The sequence below is a fragment of the Pelophylax lessonae genome (genome assembly GCF_965119305.1).
Source record: "Pelophylax lessonae genome assembly, chromosome: 3".
In the NCBI taxonomy this organism is placed as follows: domain Eukaryota; kingdom Metazoa; phylum Chordata; class Amphibia; order Anura; family Ranidae; genus Pelophylax; species Pelophylax lessonae.
The window spans coordinates 290,876,358-290,895,434 of NC_138770.1; the positions used below are offsets into that span (position 1 = coordinate 290,876,358).

Here is a 19,077-nt window from a genome sequence, read left to right on the forward strand (position 1 = left end):
TAAAAATATGTGGTTAAATATAAATATTGTAGTGAATCACAATAAATGAAATACAAAAACGTGCATGCGGATACCTAAAATATCCTATTCCTACAATAAATAAGTGTCCAAAAATGTTATGAAAGTAAACTCCAGGGATGAAAAAAATGGCTATCCTTGAAGGAAGAACCATCCAGTAAGCGACCAGTCTTCTTGTTTCACTTGTTGGGGATTCCTCACTATCCAAAATCAGGAAGCTTGTCTCTTTATGCATGCTGGGATTTGTGGTTCTTCCTTTAAGGATAGCCATTTTTTTCATTACTGGAGTGGACTTTCATCACATTTTTGATATGGACACTTATTATTTATTGTATGAATAGGATATTTTAGGTATCCACATGCGTGTTTTGTATTTCTTTTATCGTGATTCACTACAATATATATATTTAAATGCACGTTTTTATTATTTTAATGATAGTGTTGCACTCTTTGCTATAAATTGGTGGTATAAAATCCCAACACTACTAGATGTGTCCCAGGGCATAGAGGTTTTACATTTGAAATATTTTCAAATAACTTATCTTCTCATGTCAATATTCTAGTTCATGGCCCTTCTTTTGTAGTATTGCATTCTTTTGGAAACGTATTAATCAGGGATTCTCAACAAATTCAAATACCAGCTTTGTGTGACTGACTCTTTACACAATGGCTTAATTGTCTTTAACAAACACATTGTTTTTTTTTTAACTCTAGTGTTTCTGTGTTCTCATTATGAAGTTTAGAACACATTTTAGCATCATACAATGCTAATTATATGTTAGTGCAATTGCAGCTCTAACCCCCAATCAAATACAAACAATAGGTGCAAACATAATAAGTGACAATATATACTAGACCAAAGCTGTTATAAATCCAAATAAGTGAAAAGTCCAAATTAATACAACTATGAAAGAAAATTCAAACAAAACATTCACAATTCTTGTGCAGGTATTGTGGATACTGACAGAATCTTATATTTCTCCTGTGGGTCCCTTATGATGAAAAACTTTGTATGCTGTTTATGACCACTTAGGAAATTGGGTTCATTACCATTTGGTAAGTGTTCACCTTTTATCACAGAAATGGTGTGGACATTATTTGGAGGAATTCACACTTTGGAAGAATGGATTTTGGTTACACCTGCACAAGAATTGGGAATGTTTTTATTTCACAGTTGTATTAAGTTGGACTTTTGCACTTATTTTGATTTATATAAGCTTTGGTCAAACACATGTTGTCACTTATTATGTTTGCACTTATTCGTTGTATTTGATTGGGGATTAGCACTGCACCTGCACTTACGCGTTTTGTGGATATTGTGTGTCAGAATATTGTGCGAACTGCTTTTCCTTTTCTTTTTCTATATTTTGACCTATATGTGGTTACATTAACATTTTATGAATGCTATTTACTTATTCCTGCTATGCTTGATGTATGCTGGTGTATCAGCACTGTCCATTGCTAAAAGACTAGGTTTGCTTATTTGCAAAGCATGAGGATATTAAAAGGTAAAATTGCTTTTGCTTCCAGTTCATCTCACAGCTTCAAAGTGTCAAGGATACTGCATTTCTGAAAGGATCAACATTTATTTTCTGTACTTTCTGAAAATGTCCTTCGCCTGAAAAATGAAAATGAATGCAGCCAACACATCTAAATAACAATAAGCTACAATACATAACATTGTTTTGGATTAACCACTTAAGCCCCGGAAGATTTTACCCCCATTCCGACCAGGGGGTATTTTGCGATTCGGCACTGCGTGACTTTAACGGACAATTGCACGGTCGTGTACCTAAACAAATTTGGCGTCCTTTTTTTCACAACCACTTTAACCACTTCCGGACCTCCCACCGCAGTTTTACGTCAGTACTTTGACGTTAAATACCGGGGTTGTGACAGCAGATAGCTGCCATAGCCCTGGTATTTTTTTAAACTGCCGGAGGTCCTCCTTCACATAGGGGTGGTCCCAGCAGCGGATTCATGCAGGATCACCCTTATGGGCAGCGGGAGAGGTTTTTCCCACTTACCAGACCGGCCGGTAGCGGGGAAAATGATTGGGCCCATTCTCCTCACAGTCAGGAAGTCGAGTGAGGGCAAAATGGCCTTGGAGGACTGGGGTGACAACAAACATAGTTTCCTAACAACGGATTTAACCACTTCCCGACCGCCATATAGCAGAATGACGGCTGGAAAGTGGTTAAGTTATCCTGACTGGGCATCATTTGACGTCCAGCAGGATAAGCAGTTTGCGGGCACCCGGGAGGGCGCGCAGAGCGGTGATCTGTGGTGTGGTGCATCACTCTGACACACCGCATCTCCGATCCTGCTAAAGAGCCTATGACATAGGCTCTTTACCATGTGTTCAGCTGTGACTAACCGCAGCTGGCCACATCGTAACCAGGAAGTGACGTTTATTGGCTTTCCTCCATTCGCGCTGACAAGGCGCGTGTAGAGGAGAGCTGATCGGGGGCTCTCCTGACTGGGGGGGGGGGGGTCTGCGCTGATAGGTCTGCGCTGATAATCAGCACATTGATTATCTGTTCAGACTCATCAGGGATGCCCACTAGAGCCCACCAGGGATGCCCACTAGAGCCCACTAGGGATGCCGACCCATGCCACTAGGGATGCCAACCCGTGGCCACCAGGAATGCCAACCAGTGCTAATTAAAGATGCCAATCAGTGCCTATTAGGGATTTCAATCAGTGCTCATTAGTAATGCTTGTCAGTGCCTAATCAGTGCTGCCTATTAGTGCCATCTATCAGTGCCCATCAGTGCCACCCATCAGTTCCCATCAGTGCTGCATATCAGTGCCACAGTGCTGTCTATCAGTGCCCATCAGTGCCACCTATAAGTACCCATCAGTGCCGCTAACAGTGTCCATTAGTGCTGCCTATGAGGGCCCATCAATGTTGCATATCGGTGCCACCTATCAGTGCCCATCAGTGCCACCTCATTATGACATGTTGGGTATCTATTTACTCGATGTAACATTATCTTTCACATTATAAAAAAAATACGGCAAACTTTACTGTTTTCTTATTTTTTAATTTAAAAAAGTGAATTTTTCCCCAAAAATTGTGTTTGTAAGACCGCTGCACAAATACAGTGCAACAATCTCCATTGTATTCTCTAGGGTTTCTGCTAAAAAAAATATATAATGTTTGGTGGTTCTAATTAATTTTCTAGCAAAAAAAATGATTCTAACTTGTAAACAACAAGTGTCAGAAAAATGCCCGGTCTTAAAGTGGTTAATATTCACCAACCTAATTTCTAAAGCCTAAGTACTGCGTATATTAACAGAGGACAAAATCCATTGCATCTCTCTTCTTCTTCATATTACATAGAAATGTCCCTTAATAAGCCTTTCGATAGACAATCTAAAATCATTGTATGTGCCCTACGCTAAGCCTAATATTCCAAACTATTCACCTATCTGTACTCTTTATTGACCTCTTGGGAAGACACACCATCTCCTGGCAAGGACAGATTATGTCTATAAAAATTACCTTACCGTCCGAATTTATGTACTGTGCCCAAATTTCAAGCGCTACAATGCAAATGTTACAACTTGTGTGGACAAGCTCTTCTCACTGAGTTGAAAAGTCTTATACAGAACTGAACTTCATTACCATCAGGCTGCTCAGTTAGCCCAAATGGCACAATGGCAGTTCACACACAAAACCCCACTCAAAGCATATCTAAAGAGCCCTATCTCATTTAATATTATTCTCTGGTTACCCACAAAGCATTGTAGGCTGGTTTCTTGTCCTATCATAAAATAATACCTAGAAATTTAGGATTGTGCTAAACTTCTCACAAGCTAATTTTGGCTCAAACCTCCTTACTGTCGATCATGGGTATTATTTTGTTCCAACCTAGGTTACAATAATCCACTTGCCCTTAAAAGCTGGCCTTGCCATATCTTTACCTAATAAAACATCCCTTTACAGACTCAGGTATTGGATCTATCCATACTTTTAGAGATTAGCACAAACTTAAAGAGGAAGTAAACCCTCCTCAGGAAGTTGTACCTATAGGTAAGCCTATGATAAGGCTTACCTATAGGTACTGTAAATATCTCCTAAACATGTACGGTTTAGGAGATATTTACCTTTAATGCAGCCAGTGACGTCACTGGCGCATGCGCTCTGAAGGAACGACTGATCGTGCCGTTCCTTCAGAGCCCCGTGCCGTGACCGTCGGCTCCCGCTCGCGTGCGCAGGAGTGACGTCACCGCGGCTCCGGCCAATCAGATGGCCGGATGCCGCGATCCCGGAAGACGGGCGACTGAACATGTCGCTCGTCATACAGGTAAGAGAGCGGCACGGCGGGGGCTCGTTCTAAGGTAAGTATTTCATAATGAGCTAGTATGTGATGCATACTAGCTCATTATGTCTTTCTCTTGCAGGTTGCAAAAGAAAAAAAAAAACTTTTAACGAGTTTACAACCTCTTTAAAGTCTAAGTTTAGTCAAATAGTTTAAAAAAAAATCATCACAAGGAACATTGCTTACAGTTAAAGAGAAGTGTCCCTTTTGCTGCTGTGCATAGTAGTGCTGACTATGTCTGTCCTTTCCACCCACCTCCTCAATTCGTAGAAGATTTGTAGAAGATGTACTACAGCCTCCATAAATAAAACATGATCTATGAATGGAGGATGGGTGGATGAATGAAAAGGTCCTCCATTTATATATCGAGTTTTATTAATGGAAGCTATGATCCTATGATGAAGATGACGATCACAGGAGACAATCATATTACAAACAATACAGTGTCATTTGTGGTTCCTGTCCTAATGCTTTATGATTTTACCAGCTGATTTAGTTGTATTGTTGTATAGGAAAAGCTTATTTCAATTGAACCTGTAAGGAAACAACCTCTAGACTGAGAAAGTTCCAAATTAAAAAGGTTTATTAAAAACAGAAATGTAGCTACGTGAGAACACGCCCCTATAGAGCCACCCAGCATGCCCTGGTCTGATACATTCCAAATTCCCCTTTTTATAGGGCTTCTTATCAAACAACACTCACTTACAGAATGATACATTGGTAGGAGGCATTGGCATTTGCGTTGGTATTGGCACTAGTATGACAACATCTTTGTAACAGACTCATTAGCGCTATTTTAGCTTCCTAATGAATATATCCATATATTACCTAAACTTATCATAGTTCCTGTATAAATAGATAAATAATGCCGCACAATTGTTGCTCCAAAATAGCAGTGCTCCAAACTATATATATATATATATATATATATATATATATATATATATATATATATATATATAAATGAATATAAATATGTGAATAAATAAATACATTTATGGATAATTAATTAAATGACAATTGTTAAAATTACCAAGGTGATAAAAGCATATGTGAATAAATATATAGATAATTAATTAAATATAAATGACAATTATCACAATTACCAAGGTGATAAAAGCATGCAAAACAGTGACCAAAAATTAGTGTATAAATATATAAAATCAATAAATAGATGTAATAAGTCCAAGTGTTTAAAAAAAAACATCTGGTAAACAATATCCACTCATACAAAGTGACTCTAGTGCTGAAAGCAATCTCTTCCGTGACTGTTTAAATAATACACTTTCCAGCGAAATGTGATCAAAGGAGTAATCCACTTTCAAAATGTGACAAAAAGTGTGTCCAAACGAATCCTCCATGGTGAATTGCGCCTCAACACCCTATGTGAATGGGTCCTCACCTCCAGTGACCCAGCAGTTAAGCTTAGTCTCACAACGCAGTGTACCCTTTTGGGATCACCCTTCTTGGGGCCAAAGATAGTTGATCAATTCCCTCAGCTGAGGGTCCCACTCTGGACAGATTCCCCTTACAGCGATCAATTGATGTACCATAAAAAGAAAGGAACTCCAATAGTGCTCATAAATTTTTAAAAAATTCTAATTTATTCAAATAAAATGTACTCACATTATTCAGGTGCTGGAGTGTATCAAACATAAAAAGCTTCTGACAATAGTAGGTATTCTGTGATTGCAATGGGGTAGGGGGTCCTTCTCCGTTGCCATCACAGAATACCTAAAATTGTCAGAGGCTTTTTATGTTTGGTGCACTTCAGCACCTGACGAATGTAAGTGCTCATAGCCATCTCTTCTGATATGTCCCCCTCTACTTCTGAATCCTTTGGCAATACCGCCATCAGGATTTTTGAGGTTTTTGAATAGGCTTCATTCGTCCACCTCGCCCAGGCCACTAGTTAATTTGGGCCTATCATTTTACTTTTAAAATTGTGGTGGGCAGTCCAAATCCTGATATCATAGGTCCCCTGAATAGGTACAGGGTAGTCTGTGATCTGTGTCAATCTGTGCTATTTTTTTAAATACTTAACCACCCACTTGCCATAACGTGCTTTTAATTCTTGGCAAGGGGTCAAAGGTGGTCCCTTAATTTTTGCACCTCCTCCCAATAGATTTTCCATTTTGGAAACCCCTGCGCACCTTATTTACCCCTTTTCTGCCAGAATTGAGTAGGAAAAGCTTGGCCAAAGCTTCCCCTTATTTATAACACACCTCCTCCAGAAGGTGACTCCTTTTTGCCCCCAAGAAAGGACACTCATTTATTTTGCACCTCTTTCACAACCCACTTGAAAAAGGCACACTTCCACCCCCGGAAGGTGAAACTAAAAGGGTTGGCTACTTAGATTACCTAGATTTCCCTGCTCACCTAGTAGGTGGCTATGCTCACCAGGAATCTCAATCTTCCCTTGCTGCTGCCTTTTCCTAGGGCAGTATTGTGCATTCACAGTTACCCCTTCTAATGTACTGTGATTATCACACACAATAAGATGGTAGCCTTCTTTATCACTGATGCACCTGCACTCTAAATTCCTCAACTCAGCACAGATTCACACTTCATACCTATATAAGAAATTAGAGATCACAGATAACAAACCCCCTTTGCCTATCTCTCCAAATTTTTAACACCACTATTAAAACAAATAAAATGCAAAACATATAAAGACAGTGTCAATTATTACTCCCAATTTATCACATGTATTGTGGATTACTAGTGGGTCACAACTCTCGGTCAAATTGGCTGGATTCATGGACAATGTATCTGAATGCTACATATTCCCCACATTCTGGCTCAATAACTTCTTGAGGATCAGATATGCGGAATGATATTATTTTTCGCTTAAATACAGCTAATGTCAATAAATTCCAGGCAATAGCCCCCGACACTACCACCAATATTAAAAAATAAATAAATTAATTAAGGTGTATGGCATTTATTTGGTGTATTGTTCATTTGAACATTTACTGCAGGTTATATGTTTCACTACTTACTTTCCCTGTCAATAGAACATATATCAAGACCTTTGCATTATATAAATTCCAAAGCTCTTATATAACTTTAGCACATCCAGAAGTCTTAGTTAAGCCGTGTTAGTTAATTGGTTCCACTATCTAAGCAAGCAGCCAGCATTCCTCGTATCAGCACGGTACAGATGTCTGACCTCCACCATGGCTCTTGGCGAGGTCCGCCCAACACGGAAATGCTTAGCACTGTTAGGTTGTTAACACAGAGGAAACAGAAGGAATAAAAATTTTCACAAAGTTTTAGATAGAAACACACCAGCTAGGGCTTAAAGTAATATTCCTGCTGCCATTGATCAGTCTCAATGTCTTTCTGCACCGTGTCAGTTAAGAAGTTCCTGAGAGGACGTATCCACTTTCTTTATCTTAGAGTAACCTCAAACATAAATGAATCAATGGACAGCGAACCTTCCCTGGCCAGCCTCCTAAAGCTGAAACCGCCATGCACATCCAGTCCCTCCTTTTGAGGTTTTTATCACAAGATTTCTCAGGACAGAATGTGCTATTACACAGACACTGGATTCTGTCAAGACCCAGCGGAGACCCAAAAGGATCAATGTAAGGAATTAAAATGAAAGGACAGTACAGCAGGGGAGAGAGAGATAGAGAGAGAAGGTTCTCAGTAGTTCTCTGCTTACATACTAATTTTCTATACATTACTAGCACTAACACTTCTTTCGCTCAGCAAGGGGTTTCACCTACCACAAAACTGCCCCTGCTTCCACTCTCTCACACTCTCATAACCCCTCCGTTGAACTGGCCAGGCATTAAGCCAGCACAGCCTTAATTCTTCTTGAGCCCCAAAGTAATTTGAGACCAACAAGCCCTTCCCATTCTCACAGCGGAAGTTAGTACAAGATAGAAGAGAGATACAGCAGCATATGACATCTATGAACAAATTAACAGACAATTAACAGTTACGAAACAAAACATATCTACACTTTCTCATCTAGGTTCTTTTTGAGTGTCTTAGGCAAGTACCATATCACCATATCCTCCTCAATCCCTAAGCACAGGCAAACTTAGTTTGTGAGCTAAAATGCACTCACCTGGGCCCCATTTGTCTGCTGTTAATGATCAGGAAGGGTATAGTATCAAGCAATCAGCCAGTTGCACATCCGAGTTAAGTGGCACCAAACTGTATAGAAAAAGCTTATTTCAATTGAACTTGTAAGGAAACAACCTCTAGACTGAGAAAGTTCCAAATTAAAAAGGTTTATTAAAAACAGATATGTAGCTACGCAAGAGCACGCCCCTTTAAAGCCACCCAGCATGCTCTGGTCTGCTACATTTCAAATTCCCCTTTTTATAAGGTTTTCCTTTCACACAACACACACTTACAGAATGATACATTGATACGAGGCATTAGTACTAGTATGATAACATCTTTGTAACAGACTCATAAGCGCCATTTTAGCTTCCTAATGAATATATCCATATATTACCTAAACTTATCATATGTTATGATATCAATACTAATATTGATACTTAGATAGGTTTAATTAAAATTGTAAATGTAATTGTATGTATAAATGTATCATTATTATGCATGATGTAGGAATCAGTAAAGATCACATTATCCTTATATATTTGTAAATGTATTTGTCAATTCTATTTTTGTCTATTAAGGGACAAAAGTAAATTCAGAAACAGTTGGTTAATACTGTCCCCCACATGGGGTTGGTACACTGGTAAATAGAAAAAACGTAACACAGCTACTATATAACCCCTACTCTACACAGCAAGCCACATTTTTGCTAGTGTCCTAGGAGGTTGGGCTCCTTTTGCTCAGCTCTGTTCAAAAACGTCTTATTACTTTTTGCTAGCCTTCTAACTTCATAGTATTTTTTTTCTTGATGGCTTTTTTTTCTTTTAATTCTTTTTATTGTTTTGAAAAAACATACAAAAACTGAGCCACTGGGCATACCCTGACTCAAGATAACACAAAGAGAACATACACTACAAGTATAACTACTATAAAACAAAAAACAAACAAAAACCCTGAACAGGGCTGCAGCTATAAAATTTGCAAAGTCATGCTTTACCAATAAAAGGCAGTGACTGAAGGTGGAGATTGTTTACTGTGGAACAACCGAGGATGTGGAGAAAGTGGCACAGGCCCCCCCCCCCCATTAGTACAGATGACAAGCAACAAGAGAGATTACTGAGCTACAGTATCAGGGCCCTCACAATCATTAGCAGTTTCCCCCATTTCCAACCATATTTTCCAGACCTTCGTGAACTTCTGAGGACAACCTCTGCTAGTGTATGCCACTTTATAAAGAGGGATTATAGAATTCACAAACGCCTTCCACGATGAAAGGGTGGGTGCATCAGGTGTCCGCCACCTGAGAACCACCAATTTCCTTGCGTAGAACAGCAAAAGACCCAGTAGAGTGCGGGCTGCCACCGAATGGGCCAGGGTATTCACAAGTCCCAGGATGCAAAACTCAATTTTAGGAGGCACACGGGTGGTCGTCACTTGATCTATAAAGTCCAGAACCTCAGTCCAGTACGCAAGTAGAGACTGACAATGCCATATCATATGCGTATAAGTGGGGGCATCAGCACGGCAGCGCCAGCAGATCCCAGGAGTACCAGGGAAGGCTCTGCTCAGTCTAGTTGGCGTCAGGTGAAACCTATGCAATATTTTGAACTGTACTAGTCGGTCTCTGGAGGCCACGAGGTGCCGGAAGGGGTAATCCCAGACAACCTCCCAGTCTTCCGTTTCCAGCTCTGGCACCTCCGCAACCCAGAAGGCCTGCAGAGCCTCCAGGCCAGAATGCACACTGGGGAGCAGGGAGTTATATAGGGAAGAGAGAGGCTTTTTCAGCGTCTCATCACGGAGGAGTTCTTGATGGCTTTAACCAAGATCCTTGCTACACTATTGGTGTTTTTCTCTTGGTGACGTCAATAAAAAATTCCTTAAAACACCCCTCCTTAAGCACTAACTGTGGAAGCTTTACCCAGATCCTGCTGAACTGAATGAACATGACTTGCCTGAAATGTGACTTTCAGGAACTGGGCTCAGCATTGTGGCAGACCCTTAAGTACCGTGTTAGCAGCAGGGTGCTGTTGGGGGTCCAGAGTCATTACCCAGGCCCCAGGTGTGACCAAGTTTCTGAAGACTCACTTAATGAGTATGGTCAGTTAGGCTGAAGCACTGGGAGCTATTGCTACTGTTGTACTATTGGGCACTTTTTTGAAAATCCCAACACAACCAGTTTACTGTGGTAAGGATTAAAATGGTTCTAAAGGTTTATTTATTTTTTCCTTTAAAAATAATAAATACATCATACTTACCTGCTCTGTGCAATGGTTTTGCACAGAGCAGCCTGATCCTCCTCTTCTCTGGCCCCCTGCCGCTGCACCTAGCTTCTCCCCCTTTCCTAATGTTCCCATAGCAAGCTGCTTGCTCTGGGGGCACTAGTGCATGCTCGCTCCTGAGCAACCTCTGTGTGTCTAAGGGACATACATAGTGTGGCTCAGTCCCGCTCCCAGCTCCCTCGTCACTGGCTGTGATTGACAGCAGTAGGAGCCAACGGCTCCCATTGCTGTGTCTCAGGCAAAAAAGGAGGGAGAGACCTGGGAGAGCTGCTGCTCTTACCTACAACTCTGCATCAAGCAGGGGCTCAGGTAAGTATTAGAGCGGCTATGGGGGAACCTATACACTGAAGGTATTTTACCTTCATGCATAGAATGCATGAAGGTGAAAAACCTTCGCCCTTTGCAACCACTTTACGGTTGAGGGATCAAGTGCTGACATAATCTTTTGGGGGAGGTTAGTTTGTGCACACGCAATTCTCTCTTTCCCCCCACTCAGTCTGGAGGGGACATCATTACACTGCTGCATCTGCTTTTGAAGCATCACTTGAATCTCCTGTTTCTGGTTAGTTCTACTGTCTGCATATAGTGACCTTGTCACCTCAAGCTGCCTGAAGCCCTTGTCAGCATCAGCTGCTCAGATTTTTAACTACTTGGGGCCTTACCTCACTTTGGCCTAGTTGCATTACTGAGGTTACACCTCTCAGTGTGCTTGGTACCTACCATGCAGCCTCTGAGATGCCTCCTGGTTTTTTAGGTCAACAGGGGTGAGCTGCTTCTGTTCCCTTCTCTAACAAGGATCGGTTAATGCAGGACTGGTTCTCATGCCCTTCCGGTCATTTTTCTGTGGCATTCTCACTGTGCAGAATTCAAATGACTTTCACCCCTCCAAGAAAAGGGTCAGTTTTCTGGCTTCTCCCTGTCCACACTCTTTGCAATGGCTTATTTACTGTTAACTTCACTTGGCTCAGGCTTCTCAAGGGGTCAGTTTGGTGACTGTGGTTCTCTGGCAAGGTTACTCAGGTCAAGGCTTTTGCTTATAAAGACCTCTGCTTGCGGTCCATTAATCCCTTTCTCATCTGTCAGAAACATTCTTCCTCCTTCTTCTTTTGGGGCTTAACGTATGCTCAGAGAACACTCTCCCAGCACAGTATTATCCTTTTCTGTTGCCTCCCAGTCCTTGCCAGCCTCCCATCCTATGTCTGGGAGCCTGGACATGGGATGAAACAACTTGATGATCTCTCCAGACCAAGAAGTTCCTGGCATCACCTGTCTGTTGAGCTGAATGTGTACTCTATGCAGGCAGTCCCAAAAATATCAATTGGGATACAGCAGCTGCGCAGACACAGCCACTGCTCCCAATGTGACATCCGTGCAGGTGTGGGTTTTAGGGTTGCCACCTAATCCCATTAATTACACAGATTATGAGGCTAATATAATGCACTTAAGGCACTAATTGAGTTTAATTACCACCTTAATCAGCCACAAAACCTGTGTAATTAGTATGTGTCCTGGTTTAAAGGGATGAGGTGGTAACCCTAGTGGGTGTATGGCCCTAGATGCCCAACAATTTTTTTGTCCATCAATGGACTCCAACATTTTTTTTATGGTAAAAACAAAAATTAACGCTTATGAAAAGTCATGCCTGTAATTAATAAATAGCTTAATAACTTTCATCCCATGTATTTTCTTACAGACTACAGCGAAGTTGAATCTCGCCATTTGGTTCCAGGAGACATTGTTGTTTTAACTGGCAAGAACTTTTTTATGTCATGTGATGCAATTTTATTCAATGGGACATGCGTTGTGAATGAGGGAATGTTAACAGGTAAGTTATATCCCATCCTTTATATATTGAAAGTAGACTGCAAGTGAAAACACAGCCATATGTACACTGTTTCCAGATATGACATGTATCCATTTTGACGTAGATGGCCACTTTCATGCCTCTTGCAAACCAATGTCCTTCTCTGTCCAAAATGTGCACCTCTCTACCCTCAAAAGAATGTAGCTATTATTTTTGAGACATAGGAATACTGCTAATTCCTGACCTACAGAGTTCATCCTCCTAAATTTGCCCATCTGTTTGTTAAACAAGTTGTTTTATCCCCGCCATTGTACAGGTTTTTGCATTCCTCACTACAATGCATTATATTAAACATGTTGCTCTGCTTGTGTTTGGGTGATGGGCCTTTCTGTTGTTCAAGGTTAAATCTAAGTGTATTACTGGGCTTTAAAGACAAAGCAAAATAAATCTTTAGTATTTTCTGACACTCCAGCTACATATGGGATTGCTTTATTATTCTGTATTCTGCTTCACCCCCTGTCTAATTGTCATGTGCTTTTGCTTGACCTTGTCAATGGTTTAATGAAAGCCCAGTCTTAGTACCCATACACTTTCAAAGGAACTCCTGAGATGTCTATGTTCTTTCTCTTGTTTTATGACTCTGTGTTTGTTGTTGCTATCTCAGCTAGCTCAGTGTTGCAGAGTTCTAAAAGTAAATTTGTGTTTGATTGTATGGAGAAAGTTAATAAGTAGATACTGTTCTGTGTGCTTAGATTTAATTTAGATTTTAGTGTCCAAGTCACTACCATCCTTGACATGAAACAAACAGTACATAAATAGTAATTTGTTACTCTGTGTATCTTCCTGTGGCACTTGATGTTTTCATGAATTGAGGTTTTTATACTCACTAAAAGAATGTACTGCAAATGTTCTAATCTTAATGCATGTATCATTCAACTAAACCAATGACTTGGTGATGTTCCCCTGAATAAGTTCACAATCATCTCTTCCATATACAGGTTAACTGCAGTGCAGGGCATCAGAAGCAGAAGCTGGTACTGATAAAATCCATAAGATTTATTTAAAAAAAAACAAAAACAAAATCCAAGTAACACAGCATACAATGAAAGAAAGTGTTGACACGTTTTATGTCGACAGGTGGATAATTATAGCACATTCAACAAAGTGTATCTTCCATTTAAATAATTAACTGATCTGCTTACACATCCTGCTGCAGCCAATCTAAATATCTGCTCTAACAATACCACTCTCCATACAATGGGGGACTCTGGCAATGCCATTGTGCATCCATGTTTCAGTCTGTAGAAATTATTCTTCTACTTGAAGTAGGATATAGTTTGCCTATCTTGAGCTTTGTTTGGCTGTGAGTAATCTCATTTTATATGTTTACTAAAGCCAGTCATAGATGGCTTGAATCTCGTCTAGGTTTATTCATTGTTTGAATTGGGTACAACCAGCAGAGCATACATTTGCATGCAATTAATCACTGTGTTCTCCCAGCAGGGGTGACTCCCCGTGCCCCCTGTGCAAGGAGAACACAATAGCTCCATGGGAGCGATTCCCCCATCAACACTGACTGTTTTAAAGAGGGAATTGAGCGATTTTCCTTCCTGAAACCCGTGGTTGCAGGAAAGAAAATCACATCATATATGGCCTGCCTTAGAGTCTCAATAGCCTCTGCAGTTGGTATACGAGTGAAAAGTGATGAAAGCTTATGGGACACCATTGTCTCTTCTGATTTTAAAGTTAGAAATGCACTAGTAGAATTTTGTTAGACATTTTTTATTTTTGGAAAGTTCATTTGATCTTCTAGTAGGGTCAAATCAACGTTAGTTTTCTACCCAGCAAGGAGAAAATATGAAGGAGCAAGATGGAAAATTTTTCCTGAACGAACAAATGAATTTAATAGTAAATTTGGTTTTCATTTCCGAAAATACATTCATTCCAAAACGGAATGTTAAAAGCAAATAAAATATTGAAGTACCTTTGAACGACATACTTCAAGTCATTGAATGTACTGAAGATTTTCATATAAATGTTCATACGAATGTTTGTTAAAAAAATCTGCTAGACTATGGGTAGCTTTACTTCTTTCTTTAAATTCTAGCTAGGGTTGGCAGTACAATGTCTGATCAAAGGCATTTACCTTTTGTTGCTATTGTAGGCAGTCTGTCCCTTTTATGTTTTTACAGCTAGTGTGGTCTCTTTTAAAGGGATTGTAAAAGCAGAAGGTTTTTTTTTATCTTAATGTATTCTATGCGTTAAGATAAAACAAAAAAAAAACCTTTGGTGTTCAGCAGCCCCCCTCAGTCCTCCTAATACTTACCTGAGCCCATCTTTATCCACTGATGTTGCAGGAGTATCTTAGCTGCCCCGGACTCCCCTCCTCATTGGTTGAGACAGCAGCACAGCGTGATTGTATCCCGCTGCTGTCAATCAAACTTAGTCAGCCAATTAGGAGAGAGGGAGGCAGGTCTTGGCTCCATGTCTGGATGGACACAGAGAGCTGTGACTCAGCTTGGATGCCCCCACATAAAGCTGTTTGCTGTGTGGGCACTCAACAGGAGGGAGGGGCCTGAAGCACAGAAGAGAGACCCAAAAAGAGGAGGATTGGGGCCACTCTGTGCACAGAGCAGGTAAGTATACCATGTTTGTTATTTTTTAAAAAAAGGAAAAAAAATGAGACCCTTCAATCACTTTAAGTAACTTGTAAGTATTGACATCACTGAACAGAGTGGCCACCTTAAAACTATGATTAAATGGGTTCATCAAACATCAACAGTGCATCTTCCCTTGTACCCAGATAGCAAGGATAATTTGCCACACATGTGTAGCAGTGTTGAATTGTAAGTCTTGGTAACTTGCTGCACCTTTTCACTGGCAAGTTGTACACTTGCAGAGCACTTGAAGCACTTTTCCAAATCCAGCCACACTGACCCCTGTGGTGTGATGACTATTGCACAACATAACTGAACCAGAACTGGCAGCAGACTTGCAGAATGTTTGCAAAGAAAGTTGATCTGGAGTCATGCAAAGGGGACTTGCTGCAATTGTGCAACAAACTTGTCAATCTTGGAAAGTCTAGCAATAGCTTAGCAAGTTTTTCAAACTTGAGTTCAGATTGGAAGGAAGTGCTTTTTGCGCTGAATAAGATAGCAGACTCTCGGATGAAGTTGTTCAGCCTCTCCTCCCCCAATATGTGTACAGGAGTGGACTAGCCCCTAGGGGAAAGAGATAATTATTCCACAACCTAAATAAAATGCAGCCCGCTCAGGTGTTCCCTGAGAATTGCTGAAGACTATGCAGCTGAGTTAAATAACAGTATAGTAGAGGAAAGGTAAAGCGCCTCTTGAGTGTGGTAAAAAGTTTTTATTACAGTAAATACAGTAGCAACTTACATGGAGGTAAGTGAATTCTCGTGTACAGCATGTCACATTCCGGGGCCAGATGTGGATATTCACAGCATCCAGGCAGTGTCCATGAGAATTCACTTACCTCCATGTAAGTTGCTACTGCATTTACTGTAATAAAAACTTTTTACCACACTCAAGAAGCGCTTTCCCTTTCCTTTTCTTGTCTACACAGAGTTGGCTTCACTCTTCCGGTCAGCAGCCCTGAGTGCTTACCCATCCATCCAATCCACCCTGGACCCTCTCATCCTGTACTGGATTTCAGGTTAACCCATACCTTTTTCTTCCTGGGACTTTCCTATCCCCCCTTGTGCATATTATTTAAAGTCCATCGCATGATGCCCATTGCATCTCGGCCACACATCCCGGATACATCACTTATCATCCTATCCCCATTAGCAGCTGATTACCCCCTCAGCACTACCTCTGAGCGCCACCACCATCCTATATAAATAACAGTATAGGCTGGGCATCCAGGAAGAAGAGACACATGGCAGCGGATAGCCATCTTCTTCTGTAAGTGGAGACACTAAAAGCCTAAAGTTGAAACATTGAATAAATAAAATAAAATGAACAATAAATATCCCATTGGGCTACAGTGACCTAAATTTTTAGGGGCATATGCTGTTTGGTTTGCTGGGAACTGGGCAGGTGCCTGACCACTATCTTGTTTATCAAGTGAACCAGAAAAGTCTAAATTATTCTAAATATTTAACTGACTAGAAATTGAAATACTATATCCTGGGGCAGTAAAAATGGTCTAATTTTTGGGGGATGTCAGTCACTTCTAGACTTGACTGGAAATACTATTTGCTGGGATTTGGGCGGGCAGCCATCTTGTTTATCAAGTGAGCCAGAAAAAATCGTAATCAAATCTGAATACATGACTGACTAAAATTTAAAACACTAAATTGCATTGAACAGTTAGGGTCCTTTCATACGGTGCGCTGTCCGACGAGGTCCGTTCTCTGCTCAGCGAGGGATCGATCCGCCGATCCCCATTGAGCAGGCGGATGACAGCTCCGTCTCCGCTCTCTGTGTGGAGAGGGAGCTGTCAGATCCCCGCTGTACTCTATGGGGAGATCGGATAAGAGCGGACCACCTGTCCGTTCTCATGCGATCTGATCCTCCAGACAGATGGAAAATAGGGTTTCCATCCGTCCGGATTTCACGGACAGGATCAGAATTGGATAGCAGCGGGTGTCAGCAGAGATGTCTCCGCTGACATCCGCTGCCCAAACAGGATGCATGGAGCATCTGAAAAACTGACAGGCGGATCGGATCGCCCGTGTGAAAGGACCCTAACTATGGTATTATTTATTTGGAGACCCTGGCGATCAGTCATTCACTTCTGTACTGGTAATGCTGAGGTGCACTTTCAAAAACCACATACATGCGGGCTTTTTATTGCATAAGAGACATGCAATGACATTATAATATGTATGAGTGGTTCCTGCGCTATCTGAGGTGGTGTATATTTTCCTTCTTACTGCAGCCCCACGGTACTGGTACCAGAAACCAGTTTATACAGGAAAAAATATTGTAAGTTTGTGGCGCGCTTCAGAAGTGAAAATACAAATGCCTTATAAACTGATGTGAATATGTATATAATCCTTGAATAAAACTGTGTTCTTTTTTAGCTGGAAAATAGTTGGTCACTTAAAATTATACCGTGATTAAATATATTGCAAAATATTCTCTCAACTACCTCCCTCTGGAACATAATTGTGTACTATCACATCACTGTCTCTCATGATTTTCTGAAGGACTCAGTAAGGAGATTACACAGGTGCAGGCCATGCTTCAGCTGATTGGCAGCTCTTCCATTCTCTGACTTGCACTATGTGAAGTGGCTGTTTGAGCCCAGCACTCTGCATCTGCCCGAGGTACGATAAGGAGTTAAGGACGCCAGAAAGCGTAAAACCCCCCAGATACGGACAAGACAGGAAACACCAGTGGTCATAACAGGATATCGGAACGATTAAAAAGCCCTCAACTATCTATCCGGAGGCTAAGTTGTATATAATAGGCGCAATATACACCTTATTAAGGTGAGAGTCCAGAGCACCTAGATGTGACACCTGGTGGAGGCAGAAAGTCACAACACTTTTCCTTTGCATGAGAGCACTTTTGAAGATATTGAATAGAATTGCACCTTATCGTTTGGATTCATGTATATGGACATTATGAAACACAGCACTGTATTAATTTTTAATTGAAGAAAGCACATAGCACTTTTGATTGATTTTGAAGAAATATTTATATTGAGTCAATTGGATATTTATTTATTTTATTTATTGGAACACAAGCACCCAGCACTTTTTGATACATAATCAACACAATATAGAGGCATATTGGAACTATTTAATTATTTATTTATATTTTGCAATATATTTAATCACGGTATAATTTTAAGTGACCAACTATTTTCCAGCTAAAAAAGAACACAGTTTTATTCAAGGATTATATACATATTCACATCAGTTTATAAGACATTTGTATTTTCACTTCTGAAGCGCGCCACAAACTTACAATATTTTTTTATGCAATGACATTAGTTTAGGATTCTTTGAGTACACGCATTAAGAAATCAGACATGCCATTTGTATGATTATATTTGCAAGATGTTGTTTTTGAATACAATGCAAATTACTATTCTTTTGCATTTAGTCATGGCATCAAAAACAAAGGCAGCCATTGATCAGTGTATTCTGACAGCAGTGGGAACCGCTATCAGAATACATTGTCCCAGCAGGTGGGGGAGGGGGGGGGATTCCTTCATCCACATCCACCTTGTCTGTGTGAATGGAGGAATCTGTTTGCTTTTTTTTTTGTTCAGACAGGAATAAAATTAAATTGTCTATGGCCAGCTTAAAACTGTATTTGTCCTTTTAACTTTTTACTGTGGAACCCAAGTGAAAACTACTAGCGTAAATTAACTGTGTCACAAGTGTTCTTAAGGTGAATGGGGAGGTAATTTGGCGCTGCTAGATGTAATCACACAATAAATAAAGGGAAATAAATAGGGTGTAGTATGTCATATAAATATAATGAACCAATATTTAAAACTAGTTTTGGTGCAATGCACAAATGCCCAAAAATAAATATTAATAAATAAATAAAATTGTTAATTAATATAGTGAATAGGTGCAAATGTG

At 40.4% G+C, this 19,077-nt stretch overlaps 1 protein-coding gene across 1 annotated transcript in view; it reads left to right on the plus strand.

The window, feature by feature from the left end:
* Positions 1-19,077, plus strand: part of LOC309551113 (putative cation-transporting ATPase 13A5) — a 128,147-nt gene that overhangs the window by 22,539 nt on the left and 86,531 nt on the right. Inside the window, exon 9 of the mRNA XM_082251559.1 lies at positions 12,399-12,530. Within this exon, the coding sequence (XP_082107685.1) occupies positions 12,399-12,530 (132 nt within the window). The remainder of the gene's footprint in view (positions 1-12,398; positions 12,531-19,077) is intronic.